At 39.6% G+C, this 21658-nt stretch overlaps 1 protein-coding gene across 5 annotated transcripts in view; it reads left to right on the forward strand.

Moving 5' to 3' along the window:
* Positions 1 to 2008: 2008 nt before the first annotated feature.
* The window catches only part of NRDC (nardilysin convertase), a 95731-nt gene continuing 76081 nt past the window's right edge, over positions 2009 to 21658 (forward strand). For 2 of the 5 annotated variants that reach the window (XR_011503395.1, XM_014833083.3), the window contains exon 1: positions 2313 to 3006. Coding sequence is in view for 2 of the 5 variants with exons in the window: in XM_014833083.3 (XP_014688569.1) it covers positions 2666 to 3006 (341 nt within the window). In the remaining 3 variants the exon portion in view is untranslated. Of the gene's footprint in view, positions 3007 to 21658 lie in introns of all 5 variants that reach the window. The other 3 variants (XM_014833084.3, XM_070509932.1, XM_044770773.2) reach the window with 3 other exon arrangements.

Consider the following 21658-nt stretch of genomic DNA (forward strand, 5'->3'; position numbering starts at 1 on the left):
GGTTCTGTACAATCTTGGCCACTGACTCACTTCCCCTTTGCTCTCAGATAACTACAGTTTAGCCATATTGACCTGCTTTCTCAGAGCTTTTGAATAAGTATATTCCTGTAGGGGCTGGTTCAGCGGCCTGGGATTCTCGGGTTCAGATCCCAGGTGCGGACATGGCACCACTTGGCAAACCATGCTGTGGTAGGCATCCCACATATAAAGTGGAGGCAGATGGGCATGGACGTTAGCTCAGGGCCAGTCTTCCTCAGCAAAATGAAGAGGATTGGCAGCATATGTTAGCTCAGGGCTAATCTTCCTAAAAAAAAAAGTATATTCCTGTACATTCCTATATCAATTCCTATACATTTTTCAAATGTAAGCTTAAATGTCTCTTGTTTAGAAAAATTCTCTGACTCAACTAGGTCCCTCCATATTTTTCCTTCTAGAACTATTCACAATGATAAATTTAAAAATGTGCTGCTTGTTTACTATCTCTCAGGCCAGTTTTCTTGTAAGCTCCAAGAGAACAGGGAAATTTCTTATTTATTACTCTATTCCCAATGTCTGGCACATATTAGGAGCTCAATTTGTTGACTGAATGAATAAATGAATGCCTTACTATAGAATGTTATCATGTTTTTACAGTCTAGTGACCTGTAAGATTCAGAGGCCTCTTTTACAAGGGAAAAACTAACATGTCATACTTGAGGATGTGTTCGTTTTCAGTTAAAAAATTCTACTTACTGGCTGAATCTGAAGATTTCTTACTGTGTTTGCTTTGGAGAGTAAGAAAACAAACAAATGAAACCAATCCTTAAAATAGACGTGTTACTTCATATTTATTCAACAGCAATTACTGACTGCTTTACCAGGTACTAAGAAGCTATGCTAGGGACTGGAAATACAAAGAAAAAATACTGCTCTGAAGGAGATCAGTCTAGTGGAGTTGCTTAGTTTAAAAATTGACAGTTTCTTGAAAAGATGTATGAAAACAAACTGGGATGTTTGAACAATATTTTTCAATTAATTTATCTCATCTGCTGCCCTAGTTCAGGTTTTCATCACCTCCTTCCTGAATCCTTGCACTTTTCCTTCCCAACTCCTTCTTCTCCTGTCCTCCATTATTTGTCATCCTAGCATTGTTTTAAAATATCTCATTTATTTCATTGTCTATTTCTCCTCACTAGAATGCAAGCTCCATAAGGCAAGAACTTCAATGATTTTATTCCACATCGCAAGCTTGGGAGGCCTAGAAAAACTTAAAAACTTGTAACAGCCATCAACACTGCTCCCTGCTTCAAGTCTTTCTCCATTCATTCATAGATATTCTTTTTATGTGCTAGGATCTCTTGCTGCATGGTATGTGTATTGCATGTTTTTTTGGGGGTGGGGGAAGATTAGCCCTGAGCTAACTACTGCCAATCCTCCTCTTTTTGCTGAGGAAGACTGGCCCTGAGCTAACATCCATGCCTATCTTCCTCTACTTTATACATGGGATGCCTACCACAGCATGGCTTTTGCCAAGCGGTGCCATGTCCACACCCAGGATCTGAACCGGGGAACCCCAGGCCGCCCAGAAGCACAATCTGCACACTTAACCACTGCGCCACTGGGCCGTTATTGCATCTTAACATGTTAGTTGCTTTTTATTTTTCAAGTACGTCTGTTTCAGTTACATTTCAGATGACTGCCCACCAAAGGCCATTACAAGCAGGAAAAACTCTGGCAAAAGGGACTTGGCAGAAGCCTGACACGCTGTAGCTGCTCAATAAAAAGTTGGCTGAGCTTAATGCTAACTGTGGACTCCAGTCTTGTGAGGGAGCTTAAAAAAATCTTTTCTCCTAGAAGAGTGAGCACATCTACACCGATCTTCTAAGCACTTTCTTAGGCCACGAGGGCGAATAGCACCAAAGTTTGGCAGGCGATAACGTGGAGAAGCACAACGGCTATTTCCAGCGCTCAGCTTAGCTCCCCTCCACTCCCCAGCAGTTTCCATCCGGCGGCCAAGAAAAATACTTCCGGCGTACTCCTTTTTTACGTGCTGAGTCACGCCTAAAGGCTCTGATCCCGGTCTGAGGGGCAGGATGCACAACATACGACACGCATGAGGCGAAAAACTTGGGAACTCATTTTCTCCACTCGCTTCTCAGTCTTCTCATCAGGGGAATATTTTTCTCTGAGCCGCGGAGCACTATTGACCGGCCTCCGCCACAACTAACTCGCCGCGTACGTCACAAATGCGGCGCGGTCGCTTAAGCTCCCTCCTCCCGTCGTCCTCCGCGCCACGGTCTCCGCCCCTTCTCCCTCGCCCCGCCCACCCTAGGTTTCGAAGAGCTCGCTGGGCGCTCTGAGAATCCGGCCGGGACTCTTTGGTTCCTTTTGTTGCTTGTTCCCATTGGTTGCTTACGTCCGCGTGACTGCTTTCCTGCCTCTTGATTGGCTAGAATCAGTAGCGTCATTGGAGGCCGGGAGGGCGGGGGGATGAGGGAAGTTGGCGTGGGGGAGACCGGATTGGGGGAGGGGTTCAGGCCTGTCCTTCCCCGCGGCTGCGGCAGCGCCAGCGCCAGCGCCGGCCGCCACCGCCTCTGGGACGCGGAGGAGGTGGAGCGGCTGGAGGAGTAGGGGGAGGAGGTGGGCCCTGGGGAGCGGCATGCCCATCGCTCCGGCTTGGTGGTGAATGCTGGGGAGAGTCAGGGTTGCTGCAGTCTGTGCCGCCGGGAGGAAGTTGTGTGAGGCCGGGCGGGAGCTCGGGGCACTGTGGAGAATTGAAGCACGGGGTCCGCGCGAAGACTCGGCTGCTGCCAGACCCTTTTCTAATCTGATCATGCCTGGAAGGAACAAGGCGAAATCTACCTGCAGCTGCCCTGACCTGCAGCCCGGTGGGCAGGATCTGGGCGAGAGCGGCCGCGTTGCCCGACTAGGAGCCGATGAATCAGAGGAGGAGGGCCGGAGGGTGTCTATCAATAATGCCGGAGACCCTGAGATCGTCAAGTCTCCCAGCGACCCCAAGCAGTACCGGTGAGGGAGGAGGCTTGGACCGGGGAGGAGAGCAGGGTGCGGGCCTCTCTGTGGCTGCGTCCATCGCTTCTTGTCTCCGTGTCTCCCGAAGGAGCAACAGGGGCACGCTTCCCACCCCAAATGCTTCCTTGGATGGAGGTGGCAAGGGCAATTAGTGGCTTCCATCCGGTGTCAGCTGGACAAGTGGGAAATCTTGGGTTCCGCAAGGAATCTGGATGTCAGAATGGGAAAGGCTGATCGAGTAATTTTGACATTCGCTCAAAACAAGAATGGAGGTTTCTCGGAGGAAGGCAGGTTGGATGGTGAGGGAGTCTTGGTATTATGTTATGAGGAAAGGTTGAAAGAGATGGGGATTTCGGAGAGAATATATAAGGGGCGTATTGTCCCCATCCACAAATATTTTAGGTGCCTTTAGTTGAAAGAGGTAGAACGAATGGGTGGAAGTTACTGGAGGGTGATGTGGCTTCAGTAAAAGAGTTTCGGCATCAGAGTTGGCTTAAGATGAAGTGGCTTGTTTCCATGGGTTGTTCCTCATCACTAGAATGGTTGGGTGACCTCTTCCAGGAATATTTGAGAGAGAACTTGGGTCTCAGTTGGGTGTGTCATAGAAGACTTGTGAGGTTTCTTCTAATGGTGAAATTCTCTACTTTTGGTTTGTGCGGGACTCCTCTGAACATCTCTAATAACTGGTGGCTCCGTCCCCCTGATATTTCCTTCAGAGGTAGCTTATTTCATAGAATGTCATGACTATGATGTATTTTAAAAAGAGATCATATTGTCCTACGACTTCATTTTACCAGTCGAGGAAATTAAGATCCAGAAAGTTTACTTCTTTCTCAGACTTACGTAGGTAAATAATTAGCAGAGCTGGTAGGATAACCCTGTCCATCTGACACCAAATCCAGTGCACCATTTACTGATATTTATAAAATTCTTACTCATATTGAATTGAAAGCTGAAGGATTCGAGGTCCCAATTTGTTCTAAGCCCCTGCATTGTTAGAGCAGGAAAGAACCTTAGAATCTTTTCTACTCCTCACTACTCCAGTTGACAGATGACTGAAACTGAGGCCTAGAAAGAAGTGATTTAGCCCTAAGTTTAAGACTGGCCTAATTTCTTCTTTCACTCCAGGTCTAGAGATTGACAGTACCCAACTCTTTGTACTATTTCCCCAGGCTTACAGGCTCAAGAGATCTTTATGGATGGGCTAAGTTTTCTCTTTTTCTGTCAAAGATGTGATTGTGGGGCCAGCCTGTGGCCGAGTGGTTACCTTCGTGCACTCTGCTTAGGCAGCCCTGGGTTCACGGGTTGGGATCCTGGGTGCAGACCTGCGCACTGCTCATGGAGCCATACTGTGGCGGCATCCCACATAGAGGAACTAGAATGCCCTGCAACTAGGATATACAACTATGTCACTGGGGCTTTGGGGAGGAAAAAAAAAAAGAGGGAGATTGGCAACAGGTGTTAGCTCAGGGCCAATTTTCTTCACCAAAAAAAAAAAAGAAAGAAAGAAAGATGTGATTGTATTATAACATGTAAATGAGCAAGTTGAAACCTTGATAATAGGTGCTTAAGTTTTGCCTCCCAGATTAAATGTTCAATAACAGCTTCAGTTTTTTCCTGCCTATATAAAGTTACATAGTAACAACTAATGTTTATAGACTATACACTGTGTGTCAGATACTTTTCTAACTGCTTTAGATGTAGTGTTTCACTTAATGACCTCATTTTCGGCAAATTCATTGGACAAGTACTTATTACGTTCTACTGTGTGCCAGGCAGTGAGCTATCTTAAGTCATTTCTGAAACTTGGTTAAATATAACTTAATATTTTATTCTGTGTGCTGGGCATACAAAGATGATTAAGACAGTTCCTGCCTTCAGGGAGCTTCCAATGTAGTAGAGGGATACAGATGCATAAAAAAGGTAAAATTAGGGCACTGAAGTTTCATAGAAACCGTAATGGAAGTATATGCTAGTTATATTGGGGAATAAAGTAAGGAATGGTGAACTCCACCTGGGGAGAAAGTTAGGAAAGACTGCCAAGAGGAGGTAGTGCTTAAGAGATATTCTTTGAATACGATGTTGCAATTCTGTCTTTATGTTGTCTTTGTCAAATCATTGTCCTTAGTGTCTCAGTTTTCTTATTTTAAAATGAAGGGGATTGGGGCCGTCCCGGTGGCGCAGCGGTTAAGTTCGCACGTTCCACTTTGGCGGCCCAGGGTTCCCCGGTTTGGATCCCAGGTGCAGACATGGCACCACTTGGCACGCCATGCTGAGGTAGGCATCCCACATATAAAGTAGAGGAAGATGGGCATGGATGTTAGCTCAGGGCCAGTCTTCCTCAGCAAAAAGAGGAGGATTGGCAGCAGTTAGCTCAGGGCTAATCTTCCTCAAAAAAATAAAAATAAAAGAGGATTGATTAGAACAGCATTGTTTTCCAATAATTTCATCTCCTTTCAAAAGAGTAGGTCCCCTTTTATCTGTCTTATATTCTGAAGTTTCAATAAGGCCCTTAAAGAAAAGATTTTCGTACTTTAAAGTAATGGTGGAAAACATCAATATTAGATGATTTTTTTTTTCTTCTCCCCAAAGCCCTCCAGTACATTAGTTGTATATTCTAGTTGTAGATCCTTTTGGCTCTGCTGTGTGGGACACTGCCTCAGCACAGCTTGATGAGTGGTGCTAGGTCTGTGCCCAGGATCTGAGTGGGTGAAACCCTGGGCTCCCAAAGTGGAGTGCGTGAACTTAACCACTCGGTCATGGGGCCAGCCCCCTAGGTGATTTTTAAAGACTTATCCAACCTAAAGTTAAATTCTGTGAATTTTTGTAACCAGAAACAGACATGAGGCACCTGCAGCCTAGAGAGCTGAATTATCCTTCCAGGACCCACTCAGATGGTATCTCTGTGGAGCCTTTCCAGGCGGACCCAATCCCCCTTTTCACTGTACTTCAGTAGGACTTTGTACATGGTCCATTATAGTATATATCTATCATATTATAATTATATGTCTTTTGAATGTGTGAGTAAGCTCCACAGATGGACCTGACTGAAGGAGTGTTGTGGTGAAATAATGCCTGGAAAGATTTCTTTACCAGTCTGCATGTATTAAGTAATGGCCTGTAAAGTTTTACTTCTTTATATGTGTAATTTGTATTCAGCTTTTTTGAAATGTTAAGCATATCTCTAGGACATCTATTCTGCTTTTTTTAGGGATCTGTATAAATGATTGATATGTACTGATTTCCTTTTCTTCTGGAAGGATTAAGGGATTCCAGGTTGGGAAGTATTGTTCAGATCTTTATTGATGTAAAGTAGAAATTCTAGATGGACAGGATTAATGGTAGTGTAGTCTAAAAAGTAAATTATTTTAATAATGAAGAGCACTGAGGAAGTTTGGATTGACTTAAATAAGTATAAAACACTTTCCATGTCTACCTGGTTTGTAAAAAGACCTGTAGTTCTATGGGGGTTGGGGAGGGGAGCAGAACATATGAAGAGGCATGTAGGCTTCTGAACGGTGAACACTTTTAATTTAAATTTTGGTCAGGCTGTTACAAGTGAGGAGATGGTTATCCTAATAAATTCCCAATATACTGTAGAAAATAATAGATATGTGCTGAATAAGGTACAGGTTATTTCTGAACACTTGTTACATAGTTTACTATTGTGCACTGATGAATAGAAGGAGGTTCACAATCCAAGGGAGCAGGACAGCTGCATTGAGAGCACTACATCTGCTGGATTCCCAAGGAGGAGTGGAGTGACTCAACTGCTGAGCAGAAGCTTTAGGCACATCTCAGATATCAGAAGAATATACACCAGAGAACATTTTCTTTTGTATTGGATGAGAAGAACATGGGTTTATCTGTTGAATTTTATAACTGAAACCTCTGGACTAGTAATGGTTTTTTTCAGTGTATGAGGCAACAATTGCATTTGTAGTATATATACACATTAATGATAAGACCATAGAATGTTAGAGCTACAAAAAAAATCATGTACTTACATGTGTATAAGTGCTAGGAGCTTGGCACCATCCAGTTCCTTCATCAGATACCTGAATCCAAAACTCGATTTCGATTGCACCCTCTTAATCTTGTAAAGTGGAGGCAGGCTAGGTCTTACTGTGTGAGACTCAAGCTCATTTAACAAATAAGTGCTTGTATGGTTGAAATACATTAAATATACTGAATACTAATATGACTTTTATAAACATGTCTTTGTTAGCATTTGTTAGACTGATTTCCACAGTGTGCGCTGATGGGCTGGTATGACTAGGAAGAACATTCTTAACTAAAATGTGTCTTTTGGAAATAGGATTTAGCATTGAAAAGATCTCTCTTGGGGCTGGCCCGGTGGCGTAGTGGTTAAGTGCGCACGTTCTGCTTCAGCGGCACGGGGTTCACCGGTTTGGATGCCAGGTGTGGATATGGCACCGCTTGGCAAGCCATCCTGTGGTAGGTGTCCCACATATAAAGTAGAGGAAGGTGGGCACGGATGTTAGCTCAGGGCCAGTCTTCCTCAGCAAAAAGAGGAGGATTGGCAGCAGTTAGCTCAGGGCTAATCTTTCTCAAAAAAAAAAAAATAAAATAAAATTATATATAAAAAAAATCTCTGTGTTTGAAGAACTGAGCAATGGTAAGAGCTCTTTTGCCTTCAAAGAATTCTAGTCCATCTAGACTCCTGGTAGAGTCAGGGAGCAGATACTGAAGCAGAAATACCTGAAACGTAATAGATGCTAGAATGTGTAAAATATGGCGTTTTTTGTCATTTGTCTGTCTAGTTTCCCATCTCTAGTTAGTGACCTTGAACACATTAACATATCTCTGTAAGGCAAAAGACATAGAAGAAGAGAAACTCATAAACCATTGAAATTGAAAAAGAGCAGTTAGGAAGCAGGAGAAAAACTAGATGATAGTGGCTTTTTTTTTTTTTTGTAAAGAAGACTCAGTGGAGGAGAGTGCTTTAAGCCAGGAATGATCTTTGTTAGATTATACTGAGAAATCGTAATGTAAGAACTGAAAAGAGTCTTTTGGAGAGCCAAGAAATTATTCATCCCTGGTGAAAGCAGTTTAAAAGGAATGCCAGGGAAGCAGAAGCGAGATTGCAGTGAGTTAAGGAGTGATAAAAGCAAGAAGTTTTAGATAGTGAGGTAGACATTTTTAAAGAAGCTTGGTTTTAGAGGGGAGAGGAGGTTTTAGGATAAAGCAGTATATGGGATCAAGGGAGAGTTTTTTCAATTTAGAAGAGACATGAGCAGTTTCATTGCCTGAGGAAAAAAGAATAGTAGAGAGGGAAAGATTGAAGATAGGAGATACTAGATGGAACAGTATCCTTAGATGGTAGTGAGGTGACGGGATCAAGAATATTCACGAAGTGGGGCCAGCCCCGTGGCTGAGTGGTTAAGTTTGTGTGCTCCGCTTTGGTGACCCGGAGATTTCCCGGTTGGGATCCCGGGTGTGGACATGGCACTGCTCATCAGGCCATGCTGAGGCGGCGTCCCACATAGCACAACCAGAGGCACTCACAACTAGAATATACAACTATGTACTGGGGGGCTTTGGGGAGAAGAAGAAGATTGGCAACAGATGTTAGGTCAGGTGCCAATCTTTAAAAAAAAGAAATTCACGAAGGGATTGATTTTAGAAGAAAGAGAAAATCACTGAAAATGGAGGAAAGTGTAATGAACAGTGTGGATGCAGGCAGTGAGATTTTGAAAGTGTTCTTGCTTTATAGAGTTTTTGTTCTATCAGGTAGGCATTGAGGTTTACTTAAGTAGTCCTTTAAGGAGTTGTAGGGCTAGTGCAGATCCTCCTTGACTTACAGTGGGGTTATATCCTGATAAACCCATCATAAGTTGAAAATATCGTCAGTCAAAAATGCCTTTAATTTTCAACCAAGCATCGTAGCTTAGCCTAGCTTACCTTAAATGTGCTCAGAAAACTTATATTAGCCCACAGTTGGGCAAAATCATCTAACACAAAGCCCATTTTATAATAAAGTATTGAATATCTCATGTAATTAAATGGTCATATGGGTACAGAATGGTTGTAAGTGTATCAGTTGTTTACCCTCGTGATCACATGGCTGACTGGGAGCTGTGGCTCACCGCTGCTGCCCAGCATCACAACAGAGTATCGTACGGCATATCACTAGCCCAGGAAAAGATCAAAATTCAAAGTATGGTTTCTACTGAATGCGTACCACTTTTGCACCATCATAAAGTCAAAAACTCCTAAGTCGAACGATTGTTAAATTGGGGACCGTCTGTAGTGGGAAACCTAGGGGAAGCCTTTAGTGGTGAAGGTTTAGAATAGCTAATGTAGACAATGGGTGAAGTATACTTGGGAAATGCTAAGAGAGAGGTTTGGGGTTCTTGAGCATGAAAATGACATAAGTAAAGCAGTGTTTTAAGAAGATGAATCTGAACGTAGTAGCTTAGATCCATAGGCTGTGGCAAGACTGTTCAGGAGGAAATTATAATTGTGTATTGAATGGTGTGCACTGATAAGTATGTACTAGTCTTTCTCTAATTGATCGTTCCCCTCTTCAGTTTTCTTTTTGCTTTCCCCTTATTAACTCAATTTAACCAGTGTTAGCTAGGCTAAAACCCATGAGTATGGAGATGATATATGTCTTGTTCACTCGTTGCCCAGGACACAGTAGGTTCTCAGTATTTGTAGAATGTATAAATGCATGAGTGCCTATATGCCAGGCATTTTCATGGAACTCTGAGGGATATTCTACCAGAAATTTTCTACATCAAATTTGTATCCTGGCCAGTTTTAAAAAAATAATTACTTGATTTTCAGAGAAAACAAGAATGAATAGGCAGTCTACAGAAGAAAAAATGTGAATTATACAAATAGTAATGTATACCGTGATATTGTAGTATATTTAATTCATGTAGAAGCCTATGGTACTTGGCACATAGTAAGCACTCAAATGTTCGCAATTTGTTTTAATATGTTCACAGTTATTAACTTGTATTTGCAGCACCATTTGTAATAGCAAAAAATTAACAACAAACTTTATTGTCCATTATACAGCTCTACAATGAAAATAATATATAGCTGTAGAAAAAGAGAGATGGTTTTGTATATTGATATGGAAAGATGTCCTATGATTTATCATTGAATGAAAAGAGCCAGTTGCAAACCAAAGTATATTGTACAATTCCGTTTTTAAAAGGAAAAAACCCCAACAAAAAACAACACCTCCCATTATATATTTACCTAAAATATCATCTTTTTACATTTAGATATGTATAGAAATGATTAGGAATGATATTCAGCAAGATTATTTCTCTAGGGAAGGGAAGGAGAGATTTGACTTGTATTATTTACTTTTTAGTAATTAAAAAAGATCAGTCAATAAATAAAAATATTATATGGTCATTGTAGGAAATTTAGATAACAAGAAGAAAATTTTTTAAATCCCCACTGTCGTTCCACCTGGCATTAACCACTTATAACATTTTTTGTAATCTTCAGTCCTTTTTGCTATGCATTTATAATTTATATATTTTAAAAATGGTATAATGCCATATTTAACAGTCATGAACATTTTCTTACTGTTTTACAATATGTTTTGTCTACCTTGAAGTCCATTATGTAGATATACTACAATTTAATCAGTATCATTTTATAGGATATTTAGATTGTCAGATTTTCTTTACCTAAAAAGCCTGTTTATTCCCAACTGAATCCTTTGGGTGTGGACCCAATCATAATGGGTTTGGTAGATATATAGGATAACCTCTGGTAATCTGGTCTGTTTCTAGGATATTCTCTAATTGGGAGACCTGGCAGACAAGAACATGTTCTTTTCTGAGACTTCCACTCTGACACAGGTCTCATATTCATACTGTTTCCCAGAATGAAGTCAGTCATTAGGCCTATCCACCTGGCAGGAGATTTAGTAGATTATTAGCCCTTTCTAGTGTTTTTTTGAGGGGGAGGGGCACTCAGTTACATGGCTGGACCAGGATTACACTGTTTTTAGAAGGGTTGGAAGTAGATTGTAGTTTGGAAAGTTCACTTGATCCTCTGGAGAGGTGATTAGAGAGAGAATACATTTTTAATACCATTACCACCAATAATCTTCCTACTTCTAATAGCTGGTATTTGTTGAGTGCTCGCTATGTACTAAGTACTGTTCTAAGGCATTTACATAGATTATCTCATTTAATCTTTTTTTTAAATTAGCACCTGAGCTAACAACTGTTGCCAATCTTCTTTTTTTTTTCCCTGCTTTTTTCTCCCCAAATCCCCCCAGCACATAGTTGTGTATTTTTAGTTGTAGATCCTTCTAGTTGTGGCACATGGGACACTGCCTCAATGTGGCCTGATGAGTGATGCCATGTCCATGCCCAGGATCCGAACCAGCGAAACCCTGGGCTGAGGGAAGCGGAGCGCGAGAACTTAACCACTCAGCCACGTGGCTGGCCCCTCATTTAATCTTTACAGTAACCCTATTAGTGCTCTTTACGTGATAGCCTAAAATGCTGTTCTATGATAACACATTTACTGAGCAGATACTCAGCACTAATTAGAGTGTAAATGGATTGTGTTCTTTCATTTGGTTCCTTCTAAGCAAACTTCTTCCCATGGCAGATAAGGTCCTAGGCCCTCCATTTTTCATTTCTTTTTTTTTTGAGGAAGATCAGCCCTGAGCTAACCACTGCCAATCCTCCTCTTTTTGCTGAGGAAGACTGGCCCGGAGCTAACATCCATGCCCATCTTCCTCTACTTTATATGTGGGATGCCTACCACAGCATGGCTTTTTGCCAAGCGGTGCCATGTCCACACCGGGATCCAAACTGGCAAACCTGGGCCGCCGAGAAGTGGAACGTGCAAACTTAACCACTGCACCACCAGGCTGGCCCCCATTTTTCAATTCTTAACTTTCTAGCTTCATCTTGTGTTGTGCTATTTTCTCCTTTTCTTGGCACATGCTATATTCTTTGGTTATGTTTGCCTTGTGAATTCAAGCCTTACCTCCTCAGTGAATCCTTTCTACTCTCTTCCTTCAATCTTCCCCTCCCACATGTGAGTTATTTACAGTCTTGTGTACCCCTGTAGCAGTTTTTCAAGCTGTTCCATATTTTTCTAAGTTCAGTTTGTCTTTCCCCTCTATTATGCTGAAGTTTTTGTAGGGAGGGACTTAGTCTCTTTGAGTCTTTGCACGCCTTCTCTTCTGTTACTAATAAATCAACTGTCTATACTCCTAAGACCCGTCTCTCCACTTGTGCACCACATCTCATCCCCTCTTTATTGATCTCATCAATCAGTTATTCCAGCAGTTGGTCCTCTTCCATTCTGCATCAATTTCCCCACTTTACCGGGTCGTTCCCGTAAGCATACAAATATGCTGCCATTGTTCCTATTTTCAGGGGAAAAACATTTCTTTACTCCACATTGCCTCTGAGCTGTGCCCTTCCAGCTACTCAAGTTTCTTGGTTTCCTTTATAGCGAAGCTTGTTAAAAGAGTTGTCTGTGCATGCAATCTGCAGTTCATTTATTCTCATTATTTCTTGAGCTCAGAGTGGGTTTTTGCCACTACTGCTGTACCAAAATAGCTATTTTCAAGATCACCAATAACCTTTACAATGGGTCAGTTCTCAAGTTCTTATCTTACTCGACCTTTCAGTATCATATGACACAGTTGATCATTCTTTGCTTCTTGAAATGTTTTTTTACGGTTGGCTTCCGGGTCAGTACTGTTTGGTTCTTTTTCTGCTTCATTCTCAGGTTCCTCCTTGTCTCCTTGACCTGTGAATTTTGGAGTGCCTAGGGCCCAGTCCTGGGACCTCTTCTCTTTCCTGTCTACCTTTGCTCCTTTTGTTATCTCATCCAATCTCATGGCTTTAAATAGCACCCTGGATAAAGTAACAATTTTACTCAGGTTCCCCACCCCTATACTCTTTCTTACTCTTATGTTTCTTCATAGCGCTTTTTGCCGTTTCCTGTACTGTGTTTATTTGTTCGTGAGAGCAAGGACTTTGTTTTGTTCCCTGCTGTATCCCGAGTGCCTAGAATAGTGCCCGTCTCATGTCTTCCTTCCATCTCTGACTGCTTCATCCTTTTCTCCTCTGGCTTGATTGTTATATAAGGATATGTTTTTCAGACTTTCAAAAATAATTTTGTTTCTTTTGTTTCAGATCAAAAAGAAATTTTTAAGACATAAAATTATACAGATACAGTTGAAGCTCTTTGATACTGCCCTTCCCATCTCATTTCCTACACTCTTTTTCCGGTCTTAACCACACTATCTGAATTTGGTATATATACCATTCTTATGTATATTTTATACTTTTTATTAAATACACATTTATCTGTAAACAGTATATATTATTGTTTTGGCATGTTTTAAGACGTTACATAAATGGAAATTATATCACATTGGATGTCTCAGTACCTGCTTTTTGGGGAGGGTGGGTGGTTTAACATTGCTTTTGAGATTTGTCCATGCTATCGAGTATAGTATTAGTTATTTGTGTTAAATGCTATTTAATATCTTGTATGACTACATCATAATTATCTATTTTCCTATTACTGGTCACTTAGATTATTCCCAGTTTTCTGTTATATTTGTTTTATGATTGCCACAATTATCTTTTCTCTGATTGTTGGGCATTTGTTTCCAGTGCTTCAGTGAACGTTTTGTGCATGACTCCTTGTACACACATTTGAGAGTTTTTCTATGTATCTGTAAACATATGCATATAAGTAGATACCTATAAGTGAAATGACTCATTTTTAATTTTACTAGATGTTGCCAAAGTACTCTTCTAATTGGTTGTACTATTTTACATTTATGCCAATAGAGCATTAAAGTTCTCGCTTCTGTACATTCCTTCCAACTCTTGATATTGTTAGATTTTTTAAAAAATTATTGAGAATCTGATCTGTGGGAAATATTTTCCCTTAAAAAAATCTTTTTTGGAGGCCGGCCCAGTGGTGTAGTGGTTAAGTTTGCACACTCCACTTCCATGGCCCGGGGTTCAGGGGTTCAGATCCTAGGCGTGGACCTACACACCACTCATCAAGGTTTGCTGTGGAGGCCTCCCACACACAAAATAGAGGAAGGTTGCCACAGATGTTAGCTCAGGGTGAATCTTCCTTAAGCAAAAAGAGGAAGATTGGCAACAGGTGTTGGCTCAGGGCCAATCTTCCTCACCCCCAAAAAAGTGTCTTTTTTATTTGTGTTTTCCATTATACTAATAAGATCAAGCATTGTTTCATGTTTCCTGGCCATTGGATTGCTCCTTTTCTGAACTGCCCATTTTTCTATTGGGTTCTTTTCCCTTTTTAAACTGACTTGTAAGAATTCTTTACCTACTTTGAGTACTAATCCTTTGTTGGTTATATGGGTTGCAAATATAATCTATAAGTCTCTATAGCTAATCTTTACCCTTTGTTTATAAAGTGTTAAAGTTTAATCAGATTTATTCATTTTTTAATTTATGGCTTGTGTTTTTTTCATCTTAAACTTATTTTCTTCTGAAAGTTTTTACAGTTTTGCTTGCTTTTTACATTTGGGTTAAGATCTAATTTTATTGCCATTTAAAAAAAATATGGACAGCTAGAGGCCAGCCCTGTGGCCTAGTGATTAAGTTCGCATGCTCTGCGTTGGCAGCCTGGGGTTTGTAGGTTTGGATCCCACTGCAGACCTACACGGTGCTCATCAAGTCATGCTGAGGCAGTGTCCCACATACAAAGTAGAGGAAGATTGGCATAAATGTTAGCTCAGGGCCAATCTTCCTCACAAAGAAAAAAGGAAAGAAAGAAAAGAAAAATGGTCAACTAGTTGTCCAAGCATACCTTTTGAAAAGTCCCAGAGGTTGCCAAAGGTTTTCTGTAAAGGGCTAGATAATAAATATTTTAGGCTTTGTCAGTCAAGAGGCAAAATTAAAGAAATTATGTAGGTACTTCCATGACAAGAAAGAAAACAAATTTCTAGAAATTTTAATGTTTTTTTAATTAAGTTCAAAATATAATAATAGTACTTTTTTTGGTAATACAGTTCTGCCAGTGAGAAGAGTGAAGTTTTTTTTATTGGGATAACATTTTGCTTTTTGGGGATTCAAAGTTATTGTAAATGTCATCAAAGTTGATTGTAAATGTTCATCTATTAATACTGATTTTTAATGAGATGTTACATATTTCATCTTTGAAAATGTGTTTTCACACTGACAGAGACTCCCAAATACTGATATCAGTCCATGAGAATATGATTTTAATTGAGCATATTTGTTGCTTGGAATGTACTTACAGAATTTTATTAGATTCTTTTCTGATATTTTTGCCTTTTAGCATGTCAATATATTATAGATTAATCACTTCTGATTGAAAATTTAGGTGGAAGCTCCTCAATTGCACCGGTAAAAGGACTTTGAAATAAGGCCATTTCCTTTGTGCTTGCACTAAGGTCTGCAAAACACTGCTGGAACAGTAGTGTTTGCTTAGAAAAGTATCTGCTGCAAATTTGTGTGGGAATGGAGATATGGCTTCTTGTTTTAACTTTTGACAGCACAGGAAATGTATAAAGCAGCTTGCCATTACTTGTGATTCTGATAACATTAGTTGTTGAAATGACTTTACCGTAAGATAAGTTTTGCATGTAAGTGTTGTTTTGTCATTTTGCGTTGAATTCATTAAGAGACATTTTCAAGTCTGCAGCAAAAGCTAATTTCCAAAGTCATTTGGTGTTTGATAATAGTGGCTGGAGGCTGTTCTTCAGAAAAATTTCAGTCTTAGCCTGAGCTCAAAAAAATGCAATAAAACGTTCCCATTGCTAAGGCATGAAACAATAAGCCTCTGCAGTAAAGGCAATTCAAGATAGTCAGCTTCTGTTTCTGACAAAAATTCACACAACTGAAGACTGTAAAGTCTACAAGAGCAAATGACACTACTGGTTCACTGATGCATGGTGGATTCAAATGTTTTCTGCAAAGTACTGCTGATGAGTAAGACAGTGACTAATCATAGGCTTTGAAATACCTCACAAAAGGTAAATTTGTCCAACTAAACCTTTTTTTCTGCTCCGTACATATTTTTACCAACATTAATGGTAACATTATATTCTGTTTCATGCTGTATTGTATCGATGTTTTCTCAACCTCTTAGGAAATATTCTTGTCTGTAGTTCTTCTATGCAGAATATCCATAGAGGCTAATTACTCAGTCTCTTCAAACTTGGCACTGACTCCTTGCATAAACAGCAACTGAGCAGGGCCAGCCCAGTGCCATAGGGGTTAAGTTGCGTGCTTTGCTTTGCTTGCCCAGGGTTTGCTGGTTTGGATCCTGGGCGCAGACCTACACACCACTCATCAAGCCATGCTGTGGTGGCATCCCACATACAAAATAGAGGAAGATTGGCACAGATGTTAGCAACAATCTTCCTCAAGCAAAAAGAGGAAGATTGGCAATAGATGTTGGCTCAGGGCCAATCTTCCACACCAAAACAAAGCAAAATAAAACAAAACAACTGAGCAGTATTGGTAACATCTGTTGATACATCAGGAGCCAAAAGTCTGGAAATCATTTGCCTTGTTTTTAACTGATTATCAATATTGTTACTAATGCCCTCAACTCTTTGAGCTATTTGGTTCTCACCAAAAGGCTAATAGTCTTAACAAGTATATTTTCTCTGGATAAATTTCTTCAACTGCTACAAACACAATCTAACTCACCATTGGTAAATAGATTTCCTTGCTTGGCTAACAAATGAGCCACTCAGAAACTTACTTTGCTTTCAGTCTCATTTTCATTTTTAATTTTCGCGAAGAAATTCTACTGTAATGAGATATTTTGTTTTAAATTTTCTAATTTTTCTGAATGTTGCTTTCCTGTGAGTTGAGATTATTGTGATGAGTGCTTAGTCTGGTAATAATGTTTTATTCATTTAGCACAGCTAGAATATTACATAATTAGCATAATACTTTGCTATTTAAGTTGGTAACAAAAAGACTAAAAGTGTGACATTTGAATTCCACTTTTCACTTCTTTCCTTATTTGGACATATGAATATGCACTGCTGTTTAAAAAAATACAGTACAGTGATACATGTGGCACTTGAAATGCTGTTGAGTTATAAGTGCCTCACTGCAGTTTTTAGGGCGTCGAGCAGCAGTGCACAGCTGTGAAAATGCCACGTACGGTCTCTGTCACAGCTACTCCGCTCTGACTTTGTAACTCAAAAGCAGCCATGGACAATACGTATATGAATGAACGCGGCTGTGTTCCAATAAAACTTTGTTTATGGACCCTGAAATTTGAATTTCAGATAATTTCATATATCATGAAATATCATTCTTTCATTGGGTTTTTTCCAACCATTTAAAAAAAAGTAAAAACCATTCTTAGTTTGAAGACCATAAGCTATAGTTCGCTGATTCTTATTTATCTTTTTTCCTGTAGTGCCAACTCTGTCATATGTTAGGTTTTTATATATATATGGATCTTTATTTCAGGGATCTTTATGTTCCATTTTGTTGCTTTCTTATTTCATTATATCACGGCCTAAAAATTCATATTTACTTGTAGAGAGAGTTTGTCAAAGAATCTTTATGTATGTACCCTAAAAAAAATTGATTTCTTACAGTTTCCATTTATTTTACTTGATACAAATCTTAATCTAGTTATGTTGCTAAAATAAATAATTTCTTTATTAATTTTTCATTAACTAGGTTTTTTCTGATAATGAAATTTAGATCTAACTCTGCAATTCTCCCTATTTTAAAATACGTCCCAATTTTTTTGATAAACCAGTATTCAGTGTCAAACTGTTGTTCATACTGAAACACGTAGTCTACTACAATTACATTTTCTTTCTTAAACAATTTTGTTTTCTCTAGAGTTAAAATTGCCTTATTTTTTTTGGTGAGGAAGATTTGCCCTGAGCTAACATCTGTTGCCAATCTTCCTCTTCTTTTTTTTGCTTGAGGAAGATTTGCCCTGAGCTAACATCTGTGCCATTCTTCCTCTATTTTGTACACGGGTTGCTGCCTCAGCATGGCTGATGAGCGGTGTAACAGTACGCGCCTGGGATCTGAACCTGCGAACCTGGGCCACTGAAGGAGAGCATGCTGAATTTAACCACTATGCAGTCGGGCCAGCCTCAAATTGCTGTTTTGTTTTTTTGAGGAAGATTAGCCATGAGCTAACATCCACTGCCAATCCTCCTCTTTTAGCTGAGGAAGATTGGCCCTGAGCTAACATCTGTGCCCATCTTCCTCTATTTTATATGTAGGATGCCTGCCACAGCATGGCTTGATAAGCGGTGTGTAGGTTCACACCTGGGGTCTGAACCAGCGAACCCCAGGCCACCAAAGCAGAGCACGCAGACTTATCTGCTACACCACCGGGCAGGCCCCAAATTTCCTTATTTTTTAAAACAGCTTTATTGAGATGTAATTCACATACCATGCAATTCACCCATTTAAAGTGTACAACTCAGTAGCTTTTAGTATATTTACAGAGTTGTGCATCCATCACCACAATTTTAGAACATTTTCATTACCTCAGAAAGGAACCCCACACCCCTTACTTGTTAGCCTCGTCAGTACCCCTATCCTCACAGCCCTAGGCAAATACTAATTTACTTTCTGTCTCTCTAGATTTACCTTTTCTGGGCATTTCATATAAATGGAATCATATAATATGTCATCTTTTGTGATTGGCTACTTTCACTTAGCATACTGTTTTTAAGATTCATCCGTGTTGTAGTATGTATCAGTACTTCATTTCTTTTATTGCTGAGTAATATTCTATTGTATAGATATACCACATTTTATTTATCCATTCAACAATTGATGGACACCTTTTGGCTTTTATGAATAATACTGCTGTGAACATTTATGTACAAGTTTTTGTGTGGACATATGTTTTCATTTATTTGAGGTATATAATAAATAGGCATAGAATTGCTGGATCCTATGGAAACTCTGTTTAACCATTTGAGGATCTGTCAGACTGTTTTCCAAAGTGGATGTACCGTTTTACATCCCCTCCAGTAGTTTACGAGAATTCCAATTTCTCTTCATCCTCATCCGCGTTTGTTACCGTCTGTCTTTGATTATAGCCATCCTGGTAGATGGAAAGTGGCATCTCGTTATGATTTGCATTTCCCTGATGGCTGATGATGTTGAACGTCTTTTCACATGCTTATTGGTCATCTTCTTATCTTATAATAAGATAAGAATATATCTTTGGAGAAATGTCTATTAAAATCTTTTGCCCATCTTTGTTATTTTTTTGATTGAGTAGTAATAGTTCTGTGTATATTCTAGATAAAAGTCTCATTAAGTAAATGATTTGCAAAATTTTTTTTCTTGATAATATGTGTTGAAGCACAGAAGTTTTTCATTTTGGTGATATCTAGTTTATTTTTTCTTTGATTGCTTGTGCTTTTGGTGTCATATCTAAGAGGCCTTATTATTATTTTTGTTTAATACTCTTCATGATCTAACATGAATTTTACCCTAGTTCTCTACCAGAGCTTTAAAACGTCTCTAACTAGTGTCAAACACATTAAGTAATCTATCAACTCAACTATTGTATCTTTATTCCTCAGACAGTCTAGAATGTATGTTCTTCAGTTCCAGGAAATTTTCTTGAATTTTTTTTTCCTAGTCCTTCCCCTCTTTTCTTTTTTCTTTTGAAACTACTATATAGTGTGGGGAACACTGGTTCAGTTTGGAGGGACTTTACTTTGGTAATATTCTTAGCTGCTTTCTCTTTTATTCCTCTTCACTAGAGAAGTGACTTACCTGATTAGTGGGTGCAGTAGAATGCCCTGGGGCATGCTCAGTTTAACCTCTTCATCTCTTTCTTGATTCCAGCTTGCAACAACCAAATTTTGGCATATTCTTGGCCAGTGCAGTAAATTGAGTGCAGGACAGGCTCTGCCTTTTGAGGGGAAATAGTTCTGTTCTGGTGGATAACTTCAATTCACAGAGTATGAGCAGGCCATTTCCAAACCACTCTTAAGCCATGTTCTTCAATTTAGCTTTTTATCAGAGATAAAGCTGAGATTTTGCTCTCCATTTGTCTGTTCCCTGCGTCTTTCTTCTGTTTGATTCTGAAACCAAGTGGTGAAAAGAGGTGCCTCTTTAATTGTTGTAAACTATACATAACAAAATTTGCCATTTTGACCATTTTTAAGTGTATAATTCAGTGGTATTAATATTCACATTGTTGTGCAACCATCACCACCATCCATCTCCAGAACTTTTTCATCTTCTCAAACTGAAACTGTGCACCCATTAAATAATAACTCCTCATTTCCTTCTCCCCACAGCCCTTGGCAACTACCATTCTACTTTATATCTATGAATTTGACTACTCTAGATACCTCATAAAAGTGGAATCATACAATATTTATCCTTTCGTGTCTGGCTTATTTCCTTTAGCATAGTATCTTCAATATTCATCCATGTTGTAGCATGTGTCAGAATTTCCTTCCTTTTTAAAGCTAAATAATGTTCCATTTTATGTAAATATCACGTTTTGTTCATTCATTCATTGATAGCCATTGGGGTTTCCACCTTTTAGCTATTGTAAATAATGCTGCTATGAACATTGGTTTACAAATCCTGTTCAAGTCCCTGCTTTAAATTCATTTGGGTATATAGCCAGAAGTGGAGTTGCTAATCATTCAAGTTCTGCCAGTGTATTAGTACTATTGTGTAATAATCCACCTCAAAATCTAAGTGGCTCAAAGCAACAGTGATTTATTATTTCTTACAATTCTATGGGATGGCTGGGCGATTTTTTTGCTTCTCTTACCTGGGTTCACCTCTGTGGCTACATTCATTTGGTGGGTTGGCTGGAGCTAGAGGGGCTAAGATGGCTTCAATCACATGTCTAGGGCCTTGGTGGGGATGACAAGAATGTGGGTCTTCTCTCTGCACATAATCTCTTTTTATTCACCGTCTAGTTTGAATCTGTTTACATGACAGCTGAGTTCCAAGAGAATGAAGGCAGAAGCTAGCTGCAAGACATCTTGAGGCCTAGGCTCCAAGACTCACACATCCATTTCACAAGTATAGGGCAGAGTTTACGAAGCTAGCCCAGATTCAAGGGATGGGGAGAAATAGACTCCAATTCTTGTAGGGAAGATTGACAGAGTCACATTGGGGGCCCTTATTAAAATGATCAGTCATACCTCATAACCTAACAACTGGTGCAGGAGCTTTGAGAAATGAGGAAGGACTGCCATTTGAGGAGCAAAATGGGATTTTGGTGGGTCCTAAATGAGGTGGTTTGGTATTATGTTTTAACAAGTAGGCATGTGGATATTTTGAGGTTGGTTTAATTTGCAGGAACTAAATTTTACCATGCAGTGAGTTTTTTGTCCTTTTTTTCTTTTTCTTTTTTAAAACATTCGTATGGTCAGCTTTAACGCAGCTTGGGTGAGAAGGCTTTCGCTGACTTAGACAGGCTGTATCAGCTTTACCATATGGGCTGTTTTAACTTCAGAGTTGCACCTGGCCTAGAATTATAGGCAAAGCTAAACAAGTATTTGATAGTTTTAATACTTTGATGGGCATAACAATATTTAATGCTTTTATTGCCTTCTTAAGCCAGGTCTGCAATTTTAAACTGCAAAGATGTCTCAAGTTCCAAATGTGCTGTAGAGTAA

The sequence above is a fragment of the Equus asinus genome, chromosome 5 (genome assembly GCF_041296235.1).
Source record: "Equus asinus isolate D_3611 breed Donkey chromosome 5, EquAss-T2T_v2, whole genome shotgun sequence".
In the NCBI taxonomy this organism is placed as follows: domain Eukaryota; kingdom Metazoa; phylum Chordata; class Mammalia; order Perissodactyla; family Equidae; genus Equus; species Equus asinus.